At 41.8% G+C, this 16,245-nt stretch overlaps 1 protein-coding gene across 6 annotated transcripts in view; it reads right to left on the reverse strand.

Annotated features, from left to right (window-relative positions):
• DNAH3 (dynein axonemal heavy chain 3) overlaps positions 1-16,245 on the reverse strand; it is a 236,481-nt gene that overhangs the window by 218,083 nt on the left and 2,153 nt on the right. The window contains exons 1-8 of one of the 6 annotated variants that reach the window (XM_070460976.1): positions 15,422-15,678; positions 14,418-14,485; positions 13,146-13,451; positions 12,698-12,747; positions 7,658-7,762; positions 6,925-7,147; positions 2,195-2,267; positions 1,760-1,925 (exon numbers count right to left, since the gene is read on the reverse strand). In XM_070460976.1, the coding sequence (XP_070317077.1) occupies positions 1,760-1,925; positions 2,195-2,267; positions 6,925-7,147; positions 7,658-7,762; positions 12,698-12,736 (606 nt within the window). In that variant the 5' untranslated portion in view covers positions 12,737-12,747; positions 13,146-13,451; positions 14,418-14,485; positions 15,422-15,678. Of the gene's footprint in view, positions 1-1,759; positions 1,926-2,194; positions 2,268-6,924; positions 7,148-7,657; positions 7,763-12,697; positions 12,856-13,145; positions 13,452-14,417; positions 14,486-15,421; positions 15,679-16,245 lie in introns of those variants that run through there. The other 5 variants (XM_070460979.1, XM_070460977.1, XM_070460980.1 and 2 more) reach the window with 5 other exon arrangements.

Raw genomic sequence — 16,245 nt, forward strand, 5'->3', positions numbered from 1 at the left:
ACCCCAATTTCCACAACTTGACAACAGGAATAATCATAATCCCCAGGTCCTGAATGGGGTCAAGCATCTAGCGGGTTTAGTATGGAATTTTGCTAATAGCACATTCTCAGTCACTATTAGTTTTTATTGTTAATCATTTTACTATACACTCTAAATTCAAAAAGCTCTTTGCTCTAAAGCTTTGCAGGTCTTTCAAGTTAGGGGTTAGAGGCTCAAAAGTCTATCTGGGACCAAGCAGGTAATGTTAATAACTGAAAGTTGGCTGGACATAATAAAATAATAAGGAATTGTGGAGACTGACAAACCAGAGAATGTATTTCTCATCTCAAGGAGGTAGCTATTGTTCAGTTTCAAATGTATTAATTTTTTCGAGAGAGGTTTGTAGAATGTAGGGAGAGCAAACATAACGCCATGACAAAAGGCAGAAGCAGGAAGACCAGGCCCTCACCCTGGCAACTAAGGCGACTATCAGGTCACCAAGACACAACCAGTCAGAGACTATCAGGCCACCCAGATACAGCCAATCAGAACTTGTTTACGGAAAGATCCCGCGCGCGCGAATGTCTGACCAATGAAAAGACCCCCGCGAACATGTAACCAATCCGCTTCGCTAAATGACCCCTGCTTATGTTTGAAATTGGATGTTCTATAAATATGGGTAGAAAACCGGGCTCGGGGCTCTCAGCCTGTGCGCCACTGCGTTGGACACAGCGGGGGCCCTAGCTCGAGCTAGCAATAAACTTCCTTCTTGCGTTTTGCATTGTCTCTTGGTAGCTTTCTCTCTTCCCGCTCGGGGATTCGGACATCGGGCATAACAAGGTTAGAAATCCAGCTTATGTGAAATTTCTTTCATTTTTCCAAGCACATCTGTAGGCCATATTTAACTTATGGTTGGGCTGCTGGATAAAATATGAGATGCACTGGAATATACTAAAAATTATTCATCATTTATCTGAAATTCAAACAGAGTGCCACATTTTTTGTTTTGTTTTTCAAAATCTGGCAACCCCAGCCTATGTTTTATGCAGCCATTTTGCAACCTATGTTCTAAGAGGACCTGAAGGCACCGGTTTCTAAGACTTGCTAAAGCAGAAGACTCATGCATGCACACCTTTATTCAGCAGTCTGCATGGGGTCTGGACTTCAGTACCTTTACTTATTTATTTTTAAAATAATTTATTTCATTGGAGTCTAATTGCTTTACAATATTGTGGCAGTTTTTGCCATACATTGACATGAATCAGCCACAGGTGTACCTGTGTCCCCCCATCCTGAAACCCCCTCCCAAAGCCCTCCCCACCCCATCCCTCTGGGTTGTCCCAGAGCATCAGCTTCACGAGTGCCCTGCTTCATGCATCGAACTTGCACTGGTCATCTATTTTACATATGGTAATATACATGCTTCAGTGCTATTCTCTCATATCGTCCCACCTTTGCCTTCTCCCACATAGTCCAAAAGTCTGTTTTCTACATCTGTGTCTTTTTTGCTGTTTTGCATACAGGGTCGTCATTATCATCTATCTAAATTCCATATATATGTGTTAATATACTGTATTGGTGTTTCTCTTTCTGACTTACTTCACCTTGAACAGCCATAGCAATGTTGAGAAAGAAGAAGGGAAATCAACCTGCCTGTCTTTGGACTTCAATATTTTTAAAACATTCCTCAGGTGACTACTGCTTTTCTCCAGTTTAGAATCACTGAGATGTCAAGAATAATACTTAGCAAATTGAGAGAAAGGAGGCAATAAGAATGTACCTCCAAGTCTGATTCGGATGGTTTGGTTTCTTTACTTTCTATTTTCATCTCCTGCTGTAACATCACATCAATCTGTTCTTCTGGACTCATTGGTCTGCTTCCTGGGAAAGTCAAAGATGTCACAACCTCCTTCTTCATAGGTAAGGTAGTTGAGGCTGACTTCATCCTGAAAAGTAGACACAGCTTAGTGCCTGGTTCCATGAACACTTCATTCTTCATAAGTTTGTAAGCAATGGTTTTGCTTAGTTAGCTAATTTATTTTTATTTCAGGCCTTAATAAATTGGATTAAGAGTACTGGTGGGAAAAAACATAAGTAACTAGGTATCCAGGAATGCTTTAAAGTCAAGAAGCAGAGTGTGGCTTTCATGAGACCGTAACCTTCTTCAGTTCATTCTAGTGTCCTGCAATCCCCTGTGCCCATAGAAAAACCTTACCCAGCGAGATCCTCTTTGTCTTTGGGGGAGAACTTCATTTTCTTCTTGTTAGGCTCTGATGAGCTTTTATTTGCTAGAACAGTGGAGACGAAAGATATCAGTGATGGGCAGTGACCTTGGGCCACCTTCTGCCCACGGGGATGCAAGTCTTAGGGCAGTCCAGGAGAACACTAAGAAGGGTGGACTTGGTGTGGTGGGAGGAAGCAGGTGATGCAGACCCTGGTCCCACTTGTACCACTAATTGCCTGTGTGACCCTGAAGAAGTGACCATCACTCCAAGCCTCAGCTTCCTCAACTGTGAAATGGGGATGAGCATGCCTTCTGTTTTCTCATACACTGGACAAATATTAATATATCCTCAATTCACCCCCCCCAATCCTATGTGCTCTATTTTCTAAACATGAGGTGTATTATTGCTAAATATTTTTCTTTAAATAGATTCAGACTTTTAAACTTAAGCTATTTATTTTAAAGGAAATATTATATGAGTGTCACAAATAGAAAAACCAGTATCATTTTCAATAAATATAATTATTGCAAATAGAAAAAATGATGTAATTTGCCACAAATAGAAGGCATTGCAATAAATATCATTTGTGATAAATAAATTTAATAAATAAAATACAAAACTCTTCTAAGAGGACTTCCCTGGTGGCCTAGTGGTTGAGAATCCGGCTTCCAGTGTAAGGAATTCGGGTTTGATCCTTGCTTGGGGAACTAAGATCCCACATGTTGTGGGGCAACTTAGCCCATGTGCTATAACTACGGATCCTGCACACTCTAGGGCCTACATGCCACAACTAAAGAGAAGCCCACACCCAGCAACAAAGAGCCTGCACACAACAACAGAAGATCCCTGATTCTACAACCGAGGCCTGACACAGCCAAAAATAGATAAATAAATATTTTAAAATAAAAAAAATGTATATACATACAAAATGTGTGTGTGTGTATATATATATATATATATATATATATATATATATATCATTCTACTACTAAACCTTAACTGGATATTTGCTTAAGAGTCTAGTGTAAGAAATTAACATGTCATTTTAGACACGTTGAATACATACTAATAGGAAATGGATATTTTGATAGAACCAGAGGATTGAAGACTCTTAACCAAGATGTATTCTGAGTTCATACTTCGATTTCCTCAATCTACTCCAAATATCAATCCTAAAGGGAATCAACCCTGAATACAAACCAGAAGGACTGATGCTGAAGCTAAGCTCCAATACTCTGGCCACCCTATGTGAAGAGTTGACTCCTTGGAAAATACCCTGATGCTTGGAAAGGTTGAAGGCAGGAGGGGAAGGGGCAGCAGAGGTTGAATGGCATCACTGACTCAACAGACATGATTCTGAGTAAACTCTAGGGGACAGTGAAGGGCAGGGAAGCCTGGTATGCTACAGTTCAGGGTCGCAAAGAGAAGGACATGACTTAGCAACTGAACAACAACAACAACAAATTTAACAGTAACAGAAAAAATTCTTTAAAATTAAAAAGACGGTGCATTGTTCAAAAAGATGCTCTTCTGTGTGAACTCAAACACAGTGTGAAGTAAAAATCTTAAACTTGGCTTCTGGCACCAAAGCAGGCAGAAAAAATTAGGTGATTGACACCTGGGGGATTAATGAAATCCAAAACACACCATGACTGTGGGAATTGAAGCTAGGTTCACAGTATAAAGCCATGGCTGCCCTACCCATGAAGACAGGCTGAAAAGCCAGCAACACTGTCATGCAGATAAAGCACCTGTATCCTCAATTCACACAGTGACCACAGATAGCAAAGAAAAGTTGGTAATAACTAAGGCAAGCCTAACATAACCTCAGGGACCAGATCGACAACATCCCTTAAACAGTACCTTAGGATGGAAGTTCTAAGCCATCAATAATAAAATCTGGTACTAATTTGGGGTCCTAAGATGCCAGGTGAAGGCATAAGGAAGAAAGGCAAGATTTTAAAAGGTATTTCAAAAGAATGCACTGAGTACATTTATAAGTATGAACAACCAAAACTAACTTATGGTGACAGAAATCAGAAAGGGGGCAGGATGGTACTGGGGAGAGGAAGGACCTGATGGGAAAGGTGCACAGGAGAACTTCCTCTAGTAATGGAAATGCCCTATATCTTATTTGGGTGGTGGCTATATACAAATATGTATAAGCAAATGATAAAACTCACTGAACTGAACACTAAGATCTGTGCATTTTATTGTGTGTGAATTAAACAACAAATGGGAAATTCATGTAGCAAGAAGGGGAAAAGCTCTCAACATAAGCCTGCAAACTAAAATCCCATAACACATGAGAAAAACCAATATAAGAAAGATAGCAAATAAACTCAACAACTGAGGGAAATATTTACAAAATGGAAATAATATAGCAACACTAATATTGCTCCAAAATAAATGTTTAAGATCCTCCAGGTAATACTGAAAATGTTATGTCCATGAGAATAGAATAAGAAACTGGCAAGGGTGGTGGCACTCATAAGTAGAACCAATTAAGAAATCTGAAAATGAAAGACAGTGTTATTAAAATAAAAAAAACAAAAAAAATAAAGATAAAATTTAAAAAAAAAACATTTATTATACAGGATAAACTCAAGACTGAACAGAGTTGAAGAGAAAATTAGTGAGTTGGAAGATAAATTTGAGGAATTCACCCAGACACAGCACAGAAAGAATAAAGAAAAACATGAAAATGAGTTTGAGACAGCAGGCAGATTGCAAATCTCCAACATATCTCTAACAAAAACTACTAATGGATATCTTTAAGCAGACATATGTGTACCCAGTGGAACTAAACAAATTAATACATAAAAAGTACTATGGTAATTTTGGCCACCAAGATGGCAATCAAGGATCCCCACTTTCTGTAATAATCGTGCTCTTGTATAGTCCTCTTGAGTGTGGGACTTAGCAACTTGATTCTAACACAGAGAAAATGGCAAAAACCATAGGATGTCACATTCAAAATTAAGCTCCCAAAAGATGGTGGTTTCTATCTTACTGGTTCTCTTCTACCACATTTCCTCCAAGGGAAACTAGAAGTCATGTTGTGAGTTCCCTGGTGGATAGGCCCATTCGGTAAGAAACCGATGTCTATGGCCAGCAGGAAGTGGGGGAGGTGAGTAAGCTTGGAAGAGGATCCTTCCTTGGTTGCCTTTAGATGACTGTACCCTTGAATACTTTGATTGTACACTTGTAAGAGACTCTAAGCCAGTTAAGCCATGCCCAGATTCTTGACAGAAACTGTAAGATAACAAATGGAGCTTATTTTAAACTATTGAGTTTGGGAGTAATTTGTTATGCAGCAATCAACAAGCTGGATTTAGAAAAGTCAGAGGAACCAGAGATCAAATTGCCAACATCCACTGGATCATCAAAAAAGCAAGAGGGTTCCAGAAAAACATCTACTTCTGCTTTATTGACTATGCCAAAGCCTTTGACTGTGTGGATCACAACAAACTGTGGAAAATTCTTAAAGAGATGGGAATAACAGACCACCTGACCTGCCTCCTGAGAAACCTGTATGTAGGTCAAGAAGCAACAGTTAGAACTGGACATGGAAAAACAGACTGGTTCCAATTCGGGAAAGGAGTATGTTAAGGCTGTATATTGTCACCCTGCTTATTTAACTTATATGCAGAGTACATCATGCAAAATGCTGGGCTTGATGAAGCACAAGCTGGAATCAAGATTGCTGGGAGAAGTAAGAATAACCTCAGATACTCAGATGACACCACACTTATGGCAGAGAGTGAAGAAGAACTAAAGGGCCTCTTGATAACAGTGAAAGAGGAGAATAATGAAAAAGTTGGCTTAAAACTCAACATTAAGAAAACTAACATCATGGCATCCAGTCCCATCACTTCATGACAAATAGATGGGGAAACAATGGAAACAGCAACAGATTTTATTTTGTTGGGTTCAAAAATCACTGCAGATGGTGACTGCAGCCATGAAATTAAAAGACACTTGGCTCCTTGAAAGGAAAGCTATAACCAACCTAGACAGCATTATTAAAAAGCAGAGACATTACTTGGCCAACAAAGGTCTGTCTAGTCAAAGCTATGGCTTTCCCAGTAGTCATTTATGGTTGTGAGAGTTGGACTATAAAGAAAGCTGAGTGCGAAAGAATTGATGCTTTTGAACTGTGGTGTTGGAGAAGACTCTTGAGACTCCTTTGGACTGCAAGGAGATCAAGCCAGTCAATCCTAAAGGAGATCAGTCCTTAATATTCATTGGAAGGACTGATGCTGAAGCAGAAACTCCAATACTTTGGCCACCTGATGCAAAGAGTTGACTCATTTGAAAAGCCCCTGATACTGGGAAAGAATGAAGGCAGGAGAAGAAGGGGACGACAGAGGATGAGATGGTTGGAGGTTAGACAGCATCATCAACTCAATGGACATGAGTCTGAGCAAGCTCTGGGAGTTGGTGATGGACAGGGAGGCCTGGCATGCTGCAGTCCATGGGGTCGCAAAGAGTCAGACATGACTGAGTGACTGAACTGAATTGAGCAGTCAACAAGAAGCTCGGTGTATGTTAAACATCATGCTAGCCATCACAATCATTCCCATTTCACAGATGAGGAAACTGAGGCTTCATGAGGTTGCCCAAAGTTATCTATAGTAAAGGTGGAGCCAGGACTAAACCCAGCATTAGAAATCTCCCAAAGCCCCATTCTAAGTAGGTATGACACTGCGGGAAATACCTGATGGCAGTCCTTGGACGACCTTTTCCCTGGGGACACTGATGGTGACGGGCTGGTAGACTTTCAGCAGGTCCTTCAGCTTCAGGTCCCGAGCTGTCAAGGAGTAGTTGTTGGCGATGGAATCACTGGGTCCACAGTGATGCTGCTGCTCTTTGAAGGGTGCAGCCAGGGTCCATGACGTGCGCTGCATCAAGGGCGGATAAAAGCTGTGCGACATGACTGTCTACAGGGGGAGAAATGCAGAGAGAGTCACGTGAGGGACATCATGCAGGGAGCCTGGGCTCCTCTCGGCCAGGCTCCACTCACACTGAGACTCATGGCATCCCACATGCCTAATATTCTGCAAGCTGAGTTCAAATACTTTCGGAATGGACACCAATTTTACCTCTCTGACCACCAAAGAGCATGCTTTCTGATGGAAAGGATAACAGCTGATTTTCAACATGCAGTAAATTTGTGATCAGGTAATTTACATCTATTGTCTTTATATGTACATGGCTATCCAGTAGAAATAATTGTTCTCATTTTATAGTTGAATATGCAGAAGTTCAGAGTGTTTAAATAATGCAGCAGGTAAGTGAGAAGGCTAGATTTGTGCTACTACATAGCTCTTTTTCCCACTGTGCTATAGCCTCTTCCAGTGGCAGAAATGACTAGGCCTCTAATCCTACCTGTCAAGTCCATTTGACCCCCAACCGTTAGCAGCAGAAGAGCAGCGCCCAGGTGAACATACCCGATAGAGTTCAGATGGTTCTTCATTAGCAGAAGCAGGCAGAGGGGGCAACTCTGGCCGCATCTGGGAGTGGCTCATGTGATATATGGAGTCACTTTTGGGGATCTGTGGGAAACAAATACAAAGCCACTCTTCAGGAATTGGGAAAGATTTCCAAGCCTCTGCAGTGCATAATGAGTCAAAAGTTCCTCAGAAAAGGACTTAGGCACAAAGGTCTGCCATAAAACACCCTTCTCACCACTATCCATTGGTTTCAATTCTTAAGAGCTAAAGTCTCTTCTCTAGCATCTCCTCATGGCTACCCTTCTATGAGCAAATTCATGTATTTTTCCCCTGGGAAGAACCCAAATCTGAGGGCACTCCCAGCTTCCCTACCCTGGGTTGTAATTAAAGGGGTTGACTTAAAAAAAAATTGACTCTTGTATTTCACACGGGCAAAATTCCAAACAGAAACTCGTTTATGTAGTGGTATAAATAACTCTGTGCTTCCTGTGGAAAGAAAAGAATATATTTAAAGAGTGTGGGTGTTTGAGTCCACCATTCCATTCAGGGAGTGTGTTCTTGGGAGTGAGCCTCAGACAGAGGTGAACCTGTGGCCCCCATGGCCACACTCAGTTCCCAGTGCTTCTTCACCTCAGAGCTGGCTTTCACGTTGAGAGGTGCCCTGAGTTTCTTTCCTATGCCCAAACCCTAGAAGCAAGACAACTACTTCATCTGGGGCTGCGGAGGGAACCCTCTGGGCTGGATTTACTGAGAGATGCTGCTATACAGTACTTTAAAGGTAGTTCAAAGAGATCCGCCAATGCAATTTTGGCTCTGTGCTTTTTCACCTCAGGCAACGACTGTGGACGGAACTCTTGTGTAAGACGAGACATTATTAGATAGATCTGATTTATTTGGGTCAGCAAATTAAGCCATGCAGGGTAACTGGCAGAAGGTAGACATGTAGGGGGTGAATGAGTCAGACGTTAGTCATCCCCATGCCCCAACCAATTTCTCACTGATGACTCAACCTCATAAAATAATCACATTAACAATAACATTTGCCATTATTCAAAACATTATGTGCCAGGTATGTATGAGATTTTTTATATCCAGTTCTAGCTGAAACTAAGGTTCATAGGGGATAGGTAGGATATTTTGTTATTCTTGCTGTTGTTCAGTCACTAAGTCATGTCTGACTCTTTGCAACCCCATGGACTGCAGCCACCAAGTCTCCCTGTCCCTCACCATCCCCTGGAGTTCACTCAAGTTCATGTGAATCCGACCATCTTATCCTCTGCCATCCTCTTCTCCTTTTGCCTTCAATCTTTCCTAGCATCAGGGACTTTTCCAGTGAGTCTGCTCTTCACAGCAGGTGGCCAAAGTATTGGTGCTTCAGCTTCAGCATCAGTCCTTCCAATGAATATTCAGAGTTGATTTCCTTTAGGATTGACTTGCTTGATCTCCTTGCTGTCCAAGGGACTCTCAAGAGTCTTCTCCAGCACCACAATTTGAAAACATCATTTCTTCTGTGCTCAGCCTTCTTTATGGTCCAGTTCTCACATCCATCCATGACTACTAGAAAAACCAGAGCTTTGCCTATATGGACCTATGTCGGCAAAGTGATGTCTTTGCTTTTTAATATGCTGTCTAGGTTTGTCATAGCTTTCCTTCCAAGAAGCAAGTGTCTTCTAATTTCATGGCTGCAGCAATCATCCACAGTGATTTTGGAGCCCAAAAAGAAAAAAATCTGTCACTGATTTCACTTTTTCCCCTTCTGTTTGCCATGGAGTGATGAGACCATAAGGTAAGGTAAGACATACTAGCCATGAAGAGGTGCTTTTAAATACACACTAGTTTGCATCCCAACACATTGGAAATGGCAATTGTTTTGAGAATGTGTTGATTTTAAAATTAAAAGAAAACTTGCAAACTCTTAAAAAAAATGCATACTGAGCCTGGAAATTTAAAAAAATATAATAGGTTCACTGATCTAATGGCCTAATTCAGTGGTTTCAAAAATTGTGGTGCATCAGACCCACTAACAGAATCACGCTGCTTAGGCTCCACCTTAAACAAGATGACCCTATTGTTTTCTGCTTAGAGAACTTGCTTTGTCGATTTAAATCACTGTGTCTGTCTCTCGGCTGTGTCTGTCTCTCGGCTCTTGACCTCAGTTTCAAGGATCTAAGAATCAACCAACCACATCCAAGAGCCTGCTCTTTCACTACTGAAGTTAGTATCAAGATCTGCACTTAAGAGGTGAACAAAATGAAAAAATTCAGCATCAACTTGAACGGAATCTGGTTATCCAAGGTAGATTTCAGCAATAGTATTTTCCGGGAAATGAAGTCGTTCATGATTTCCTTCAGGAGTTCAGATGTACAACATATACTGATTGATAAGTTAGGGCTGCCTGCATTTTGTCTTGGCAAGCAAGAGGGTTTTATGGTCAGTGGTAATATTTCCCTTGGCCTAGCTTTTAAATCTGTTTCAAATAAAAGCCTTCATTAAAAAACAATAAACAGAAACAGATTTTGGACATCTTAAGTTACAAGAGAGGGAACGAGTAGTTAAACCAAAAAACCCTGACCTTTTGCAGTTGAGGAGAATATTAATATTATTCAGGAGGTGTCTTGGCATTCATGCTTCTGTTTATAGTTAGGATAAACCTGATTTCAGCCCTCAGACGTATTGAAAAGTTACTCTTACTAGCAAAGCAGGCAGAATATAGCCCTAGTGGACATAACGGGATCTATTTCAATTTCAGTCCACATTGTACAGTGTCCAAGCACCTGTGTCCTGGCCAGAGCATGTGATACAGGTCTGGCCAATCAGAATACTCTCCTCCAGACACTCTGATTGGTTCAGGGACAGACATGTGACCCAAGGTGGGCTGATCATAGTTGTTCCTGATACTTTTGCTGGAGCCACTGGGAAAGAGGCAGTCTAAACAGCCATCTTTGCTTTATGTGGGAAAAAAAAAAGCCTTCCTTAGACTAAAACCATCATGAAGCAGAGCACCAGAATGAGAAAGACTCTCAGTGACATCATCTGGACCCCAGGACGCAGCTTGGACTTCTCAGTTACTTAAGCCCCTAGAATCCTTTTTGGATTTGAGTCGGACATATTTATGTCCCTCTATATGGAGAGCTGGTCAGCCAAGAGATAGACACAGAGGCAGCTGAGCCTTCATACAAGGAGAAAAGCCATTCTTGGGATAATAAAGGAAGTGCCAGTGCTAAGTCGCTTTCAGTCATGTCCGACTCTTTTCGACCCCATGGACTGTAGCCCACGAGGCTTCTCTGTCCATGGGATCCTCCAGACAAGAATACTGCAGCGGAAGCAAAACATTTTCCAAGAAAACAAACTAACCTTGAGCATTTTGCAAAACATAATGGAGAGAAGCAGAACCTCTGAAAAACAAATTAAACTTTGAGCTGGTTCACAGGCACAGACTAAGACTTATACATATAGAACTGTAAAAACCATGATAGTAGAAAACAGCTCAGTTCATGGAACAGGCATACAAGACCAGCAGATCTAGAAGTCAATTCACAGAACAAAAAGAGTTTTCTTAAACATACTTGGTTAAGAACTCTCTGTGGCCCCTTCAAGGTGAAAGAGATGGAGATTTGTAAGACCTACTTGGATACCCAGAACAGTTTGTTAAAGATTAATGCTTAAGTGTTCTCTCTGGTAAATAGCAGCATGTTTTCACTTTGGGGGTAGGCTCAGTAATTGTCAACACATTTACTTTTTTTCCCTCAACAAATCCACTTTAATTTTACAAAATTTTGATTTAAAATGCTCCTCTGGACACCTCAATATATGGCAACTTAATGGATCTTAGCTTTTCCACGAAGATTCTGCCACATAGATTGGGTAGAACTGTTCCTTTCAGGTGCCTTATTTCTAACTGTACATGATGTTTGCAAGTCTTTCATGGAAACAGTTCCCAAATGCTCACTTGAGGACCTGGAACAGCAGAATCACTAGGATCTTAGCTAAAAATACAGATTGCAGGACTCTACTTCAGATATTCTGAATCAGAATCTTTGGAAGTGAGGCCAAGTCTCCATATTTTCAAGAGACTCCCAGTATATTCTTACTTACATCCAGTGTTGGGAGCTGTCGAATGAAATATATGATCTAATGGCCTTGGAAAGGAAGGGAAAGAAAGGTGTCTATTCCTGAAATTTTCTCAACAAAACCTAAAGATGTCCAAAAGTCTAATGCATCACAAAGCATAATTCAAGGACACAACAAAATGTAATTAATATACATGCTTGGTCAGGGGCTTCCCAGGCAGCTCAGTGGGTAAAGAATCTGCCTGCAATGCAGGAGATGCAGGAGACAAGGGTCTGATCCCTGCATTGGGAATATCCCCGGAGGAGGGCATGGCAACCCATTCCAGTATATTCGCTTAGAGAATCCCATGGACAGAGGAGCCTGGTGGGGAGAGTCCATAGGGTTGAAAAGAGTCAGACTTGAGTGAAGGGATGGAGCATGCAGGCATGCACATGCTTGGTCAAGGAGATCTAACACGGCTATTGGTTTGTGATTGAAATGCCTCCTTCCTACCCACTTTCAAATTCCCTACATGCTGAAAATATTACAGGTATAAAGAAAGCTGAGCGCCGAAGAATTGATGCTTTTAAACTGTGGTGTTGCAGAAGACTCTTGAGAGTCCCCTGGATTGCAAGGAGATCCAACCAGTCCATCCAGTCCATCCTCAAGGAGATCAGTCCTGAATATTCATTGGAAAGACTGATGTTGAGGCTGAAACTCCAATACTTTGACCACCTGAAGAACTGACTCATTTGAAAAGACCCTGATGCTGGGAAAGATTGAGGGCGGGAGAAGAAGGGGACGACAGAGGATGAGGTGGTTAGATGGCATCACCGACGCGATGGACATGAGTATGAGCAAACTCCAGGAGTTAGTGATGGACAGGGAAGCCTGGTGTGCTGCCGTCCATGGGGTTGCAAAGAGTTGGATACAACTGAGCGACTGAACTGAATGAAAAGAGAAACACACTTTAAAATTCACCCCTACCTTCTGAGATGAGCAATCCGTGTCATTCATGTTGTCCATTCTAACTGGACCTATTAAAAAAAGGAACAACGAGCTCTCTCAGCTTCTTCCTCTTCTATCAGTGGCTCTGAGATTCACACTTCCTTATAGCATAATGGGGATGTCACAGATGATGGAACTTTGCAGATGTTCTGAAAGCTCTGTTCACGGGGCTGCCTCTCTGAGGTCATAGACTTCAGCCCACTGAGCAGTTTCTTGGTAGAAGAGGAGAGAGGGGAAAGCTGGAGAATGAAACAGCAGCCTTGGGGTTCTGCCAGCTCTGTGCTGTGGCTTCCTGCAAAGGCCACACTTCCCTTCCACTGAGTGGCCCTTCTCTTGAACTTTTCCAGGAACACACCTAGTTCACAGAAGAGGAAAATCTGAAGCAGAGTCCCACGCTAACACAGAGAAGGGGGAGGCAGCGACTCACCAGACTATCCCTCTGGGGCCCGAATTCTTCTCTCCTCCTCCTCTCGGGTTATTTTAACACTGGAGGAGCTTGTACCCAGGTCCTGGAGCCAGTCACCAGGCTTCAGCGTCTGTTGCTAGGGAAGGAGGGGCCTCTGCTGTGGCCCGATACAAGACTGGGCTTGACTCAGCTCGGTGTCCAGGTCTCTCCCTTTGCTGGAGGCCATCTGGGCAGCAGGAAGTTTTGGTGACAGAAGGGAAGGTGGAAAGGTGTTTAGCAATGATCCAGGTGGTGACAGGCAATTAGAGGCTGGGCCTTTGGAGGAGTCTAAAAGCACACAGAAAACTGAAAGTTGCTCAGTTGTGTCCGACTCTTTGCAACCCCATGGATTATACAGTTTATGGAATTCTCCAGGTCAGAAAACTGGAGTGGTAGCTGTTCCCTTCTCCAGGGGATCTTCCCAAGCAAGGGATCAAACCCAAGTCTCCCACATTGCAGGCAGATTCTTTACCAGCTGAGTCACAAGGGAAGCCCATTGCACACAGAGTGGTGGTTAAATTCTCGGGTCCAAGAGTCATACAGGTCTGGGTTCAGATTCTGCCCCTCCCATTAATTAGCTATGTGGCTTGAGTAAACTGCTTGATCTCTCCAAGTGTCCTTTACAACGTAAAATGCCAATAATGTGACAACCTACCTCATAGGTGGGTTTGAGAGTTTAATGAGATAATGCCTGTAAAGCAATTTGCACATAGTAGAAGGATGACCAACTTGTCCCAGTTTCTTGGGAACTCCCTTAGTCCTGGACAGACTGGGACAGTTTGGTCACTCAACACAGTAGGCAGTCTGTAAATGTGGCTAAACATCATTCTCATGATAAACACAGAAACACATGCACATATATGCTCACACATCAAAGACATGATTAACTGCTATGCCATTCAATCCCTGGATTGGGAAGATCCCCTGGAGGAGGGCATGGAAACCCACTTCATATTCTTGCCTGGAGAATCCCCATGGACAGAGGAGCCTGGTGGGCTACAGTCCCTGGTTGAAAAGAGTCAGATACAACTGAATAACTAAGCACAGCACACAGACATTCAAAGCACATGTTAAATGGTCACTTTCAAAATTCTTTTAAAATCAAATTTGATTTACTGAGCTCTTTTTGGGAGACATGCTTCTATATCTGTTTTTCATTCAATTTCCCCCCAAACTCCATGATGTTGCCATTTTATGATTGATGAAACAAACACTGAGAAAGATATACAACTTATCCAAGTTGCCAGGACTCACAAGTCATGCTGACACAATTGAAGCCTGTCCTTATGACTCCGGAGTTCAGTGTTCTTTCCATAAAGTGCCTGCCCAGAACACAAACATTTCTAGATCTTACAATGAACATCATATAGTAAGAAGTACTTCTATTTCTCCTTCTTACTTCTTCCTCAAGTTTGGCTTTCCATACTTAGAAAATAACCTTGAGGCTCCTCATTTCTTACACTCGCATTCTCTACCATAAAGTATACATAACAGTTTCAAATAGTGTTTAGAACAAATGAGCCAGCCAGTGACACGGTTTGAAACTTTAGACAGAAATGGGGTTATTACTAGGCCTCCTATAATAGGACATGAAACCCCATGTCTCACAAAAAAACCCAGCAGCTGTAACCCAACAAAGTAAAGTACTTTAGAAAGGGCCTGGTAGGGAGCCCATGAACCTCATGACCTTGTGGGTGAGTAGAGAACATGCCTCCTTCTGAAATTGTGCTTTAAGGCTTTAATTCTATGTGTATACGAAAACATCAAAGTAATCATCATAGCTTTCATTTCTCGATATATATCAGCTGCTGGCACTGTGGAAAGCACTTAATGAGCATCATGTTTCCAAATCTTCTCAACACTTTGAGAATATAAATACAATTATCCCAAGTTTTATAACTGAGGAAACGGAGAAACAGGGAGGTTAATTTGCCCATAGCCACTCAGCTAGATCAATGGCAAAGTTGGAACTTGATTATGGTATATGCTCCATGGTTTTAACCAAAAGCCTACATGTAGTCTGAAGGAAGATACAAAATAAATAAAATATCTGCCAAAGAGAATGAAAATTCCATCACCCCTCCTCTAACCCAGACCACCTCACTAACACCAGAATTGTTTGCTGACTTAATCTACAGATCAGTAATTTCCAAGTGAGGATGCAGGCCTCAAATCCCTTAACTTCAAGCATATAGGGTTGCCAGATAAAATACAGGATGCCCATACATACTCATATGAAAAAGTTATGTGTTGCTCACCTGAAATTCAAACTGAACTGGGTGTCCTGTATTCGCTAAATCCGGCAATATGGGAGAAGAGGTCAGCTCGGTTCTAGGTTGTCTTCATCTTTGTTAACAGTTTAGAGTCTCAATCTATTACCGGAATTTTTCACACATTTCTAATTCAGGGTCCAGTGCTTCTGGCACGTAGTTACTGAGGCTGAAAATAGCTGCTAGCCAGGGTAAGTAACTCTGGAAAGGTATAGAAGAAGCTGCACATGGATTTATTTGATTGAACCACAACAAGCCAAGTCCTTGTGTTACAAATAGATGCTAAGATTCCCACCATCAGGGAATATGTAGTGTTGTACAGGCGTCAGCCAACACACAAGGAAAAGCAAAATCTGTATCTGTCTGGGCAAAAACGGGAGTGGAAGGAATTAGAAGATTCACAGAGTCACCCCTAGATGGCATCCTTGAACAAAATTTCCAATGGAGGCTCGACTTCAGCTTTCCAAAGCAACACCCACCAGGGAAGGAGGGGTTTAGTTATGTTCTAAAAGAAAAAAACCCTTAAAAAAAAAAAAAAAAAAAAAAAAATATATATATATATATATATATATATATATATACACACACAACCGACCCTTTCCTGGGTGGGGCAACCATCACACCTCAGCTAAACAAAAGGCATGAAACCAGACAGAACTGCTTGAAACGTAAAAATTTAGGGACACATCTGTTGGTCCTCCTATCTTCACCATTAGCTTCTCCCTTTCTTGGCTCTTGCAGAGTTAGGAGTTAGAGCAGGATCCTTTAGCTTATTATTATTATATACCCTAAGCTTATTTCTCAATCCACTA

The sequence above is a fragment of the Odocoileus virginianus genome, chromosome 33 (genome assembly GCF_023699985.2).
Source record: "Odocoileus virginianus isolate 20LAN1187 ecotype Illinois chromosome 33, Ovbor_1.2, whole genome shotgun sequence".
In the NCBI taxonomy this organism is placed as follows: domain Eukaryota; kingdom Metazoa; phylum Chordata; class Mammalia; order Artiodactyla; family Cervidae; genus Odocoileus; species Odocoileus virginianus.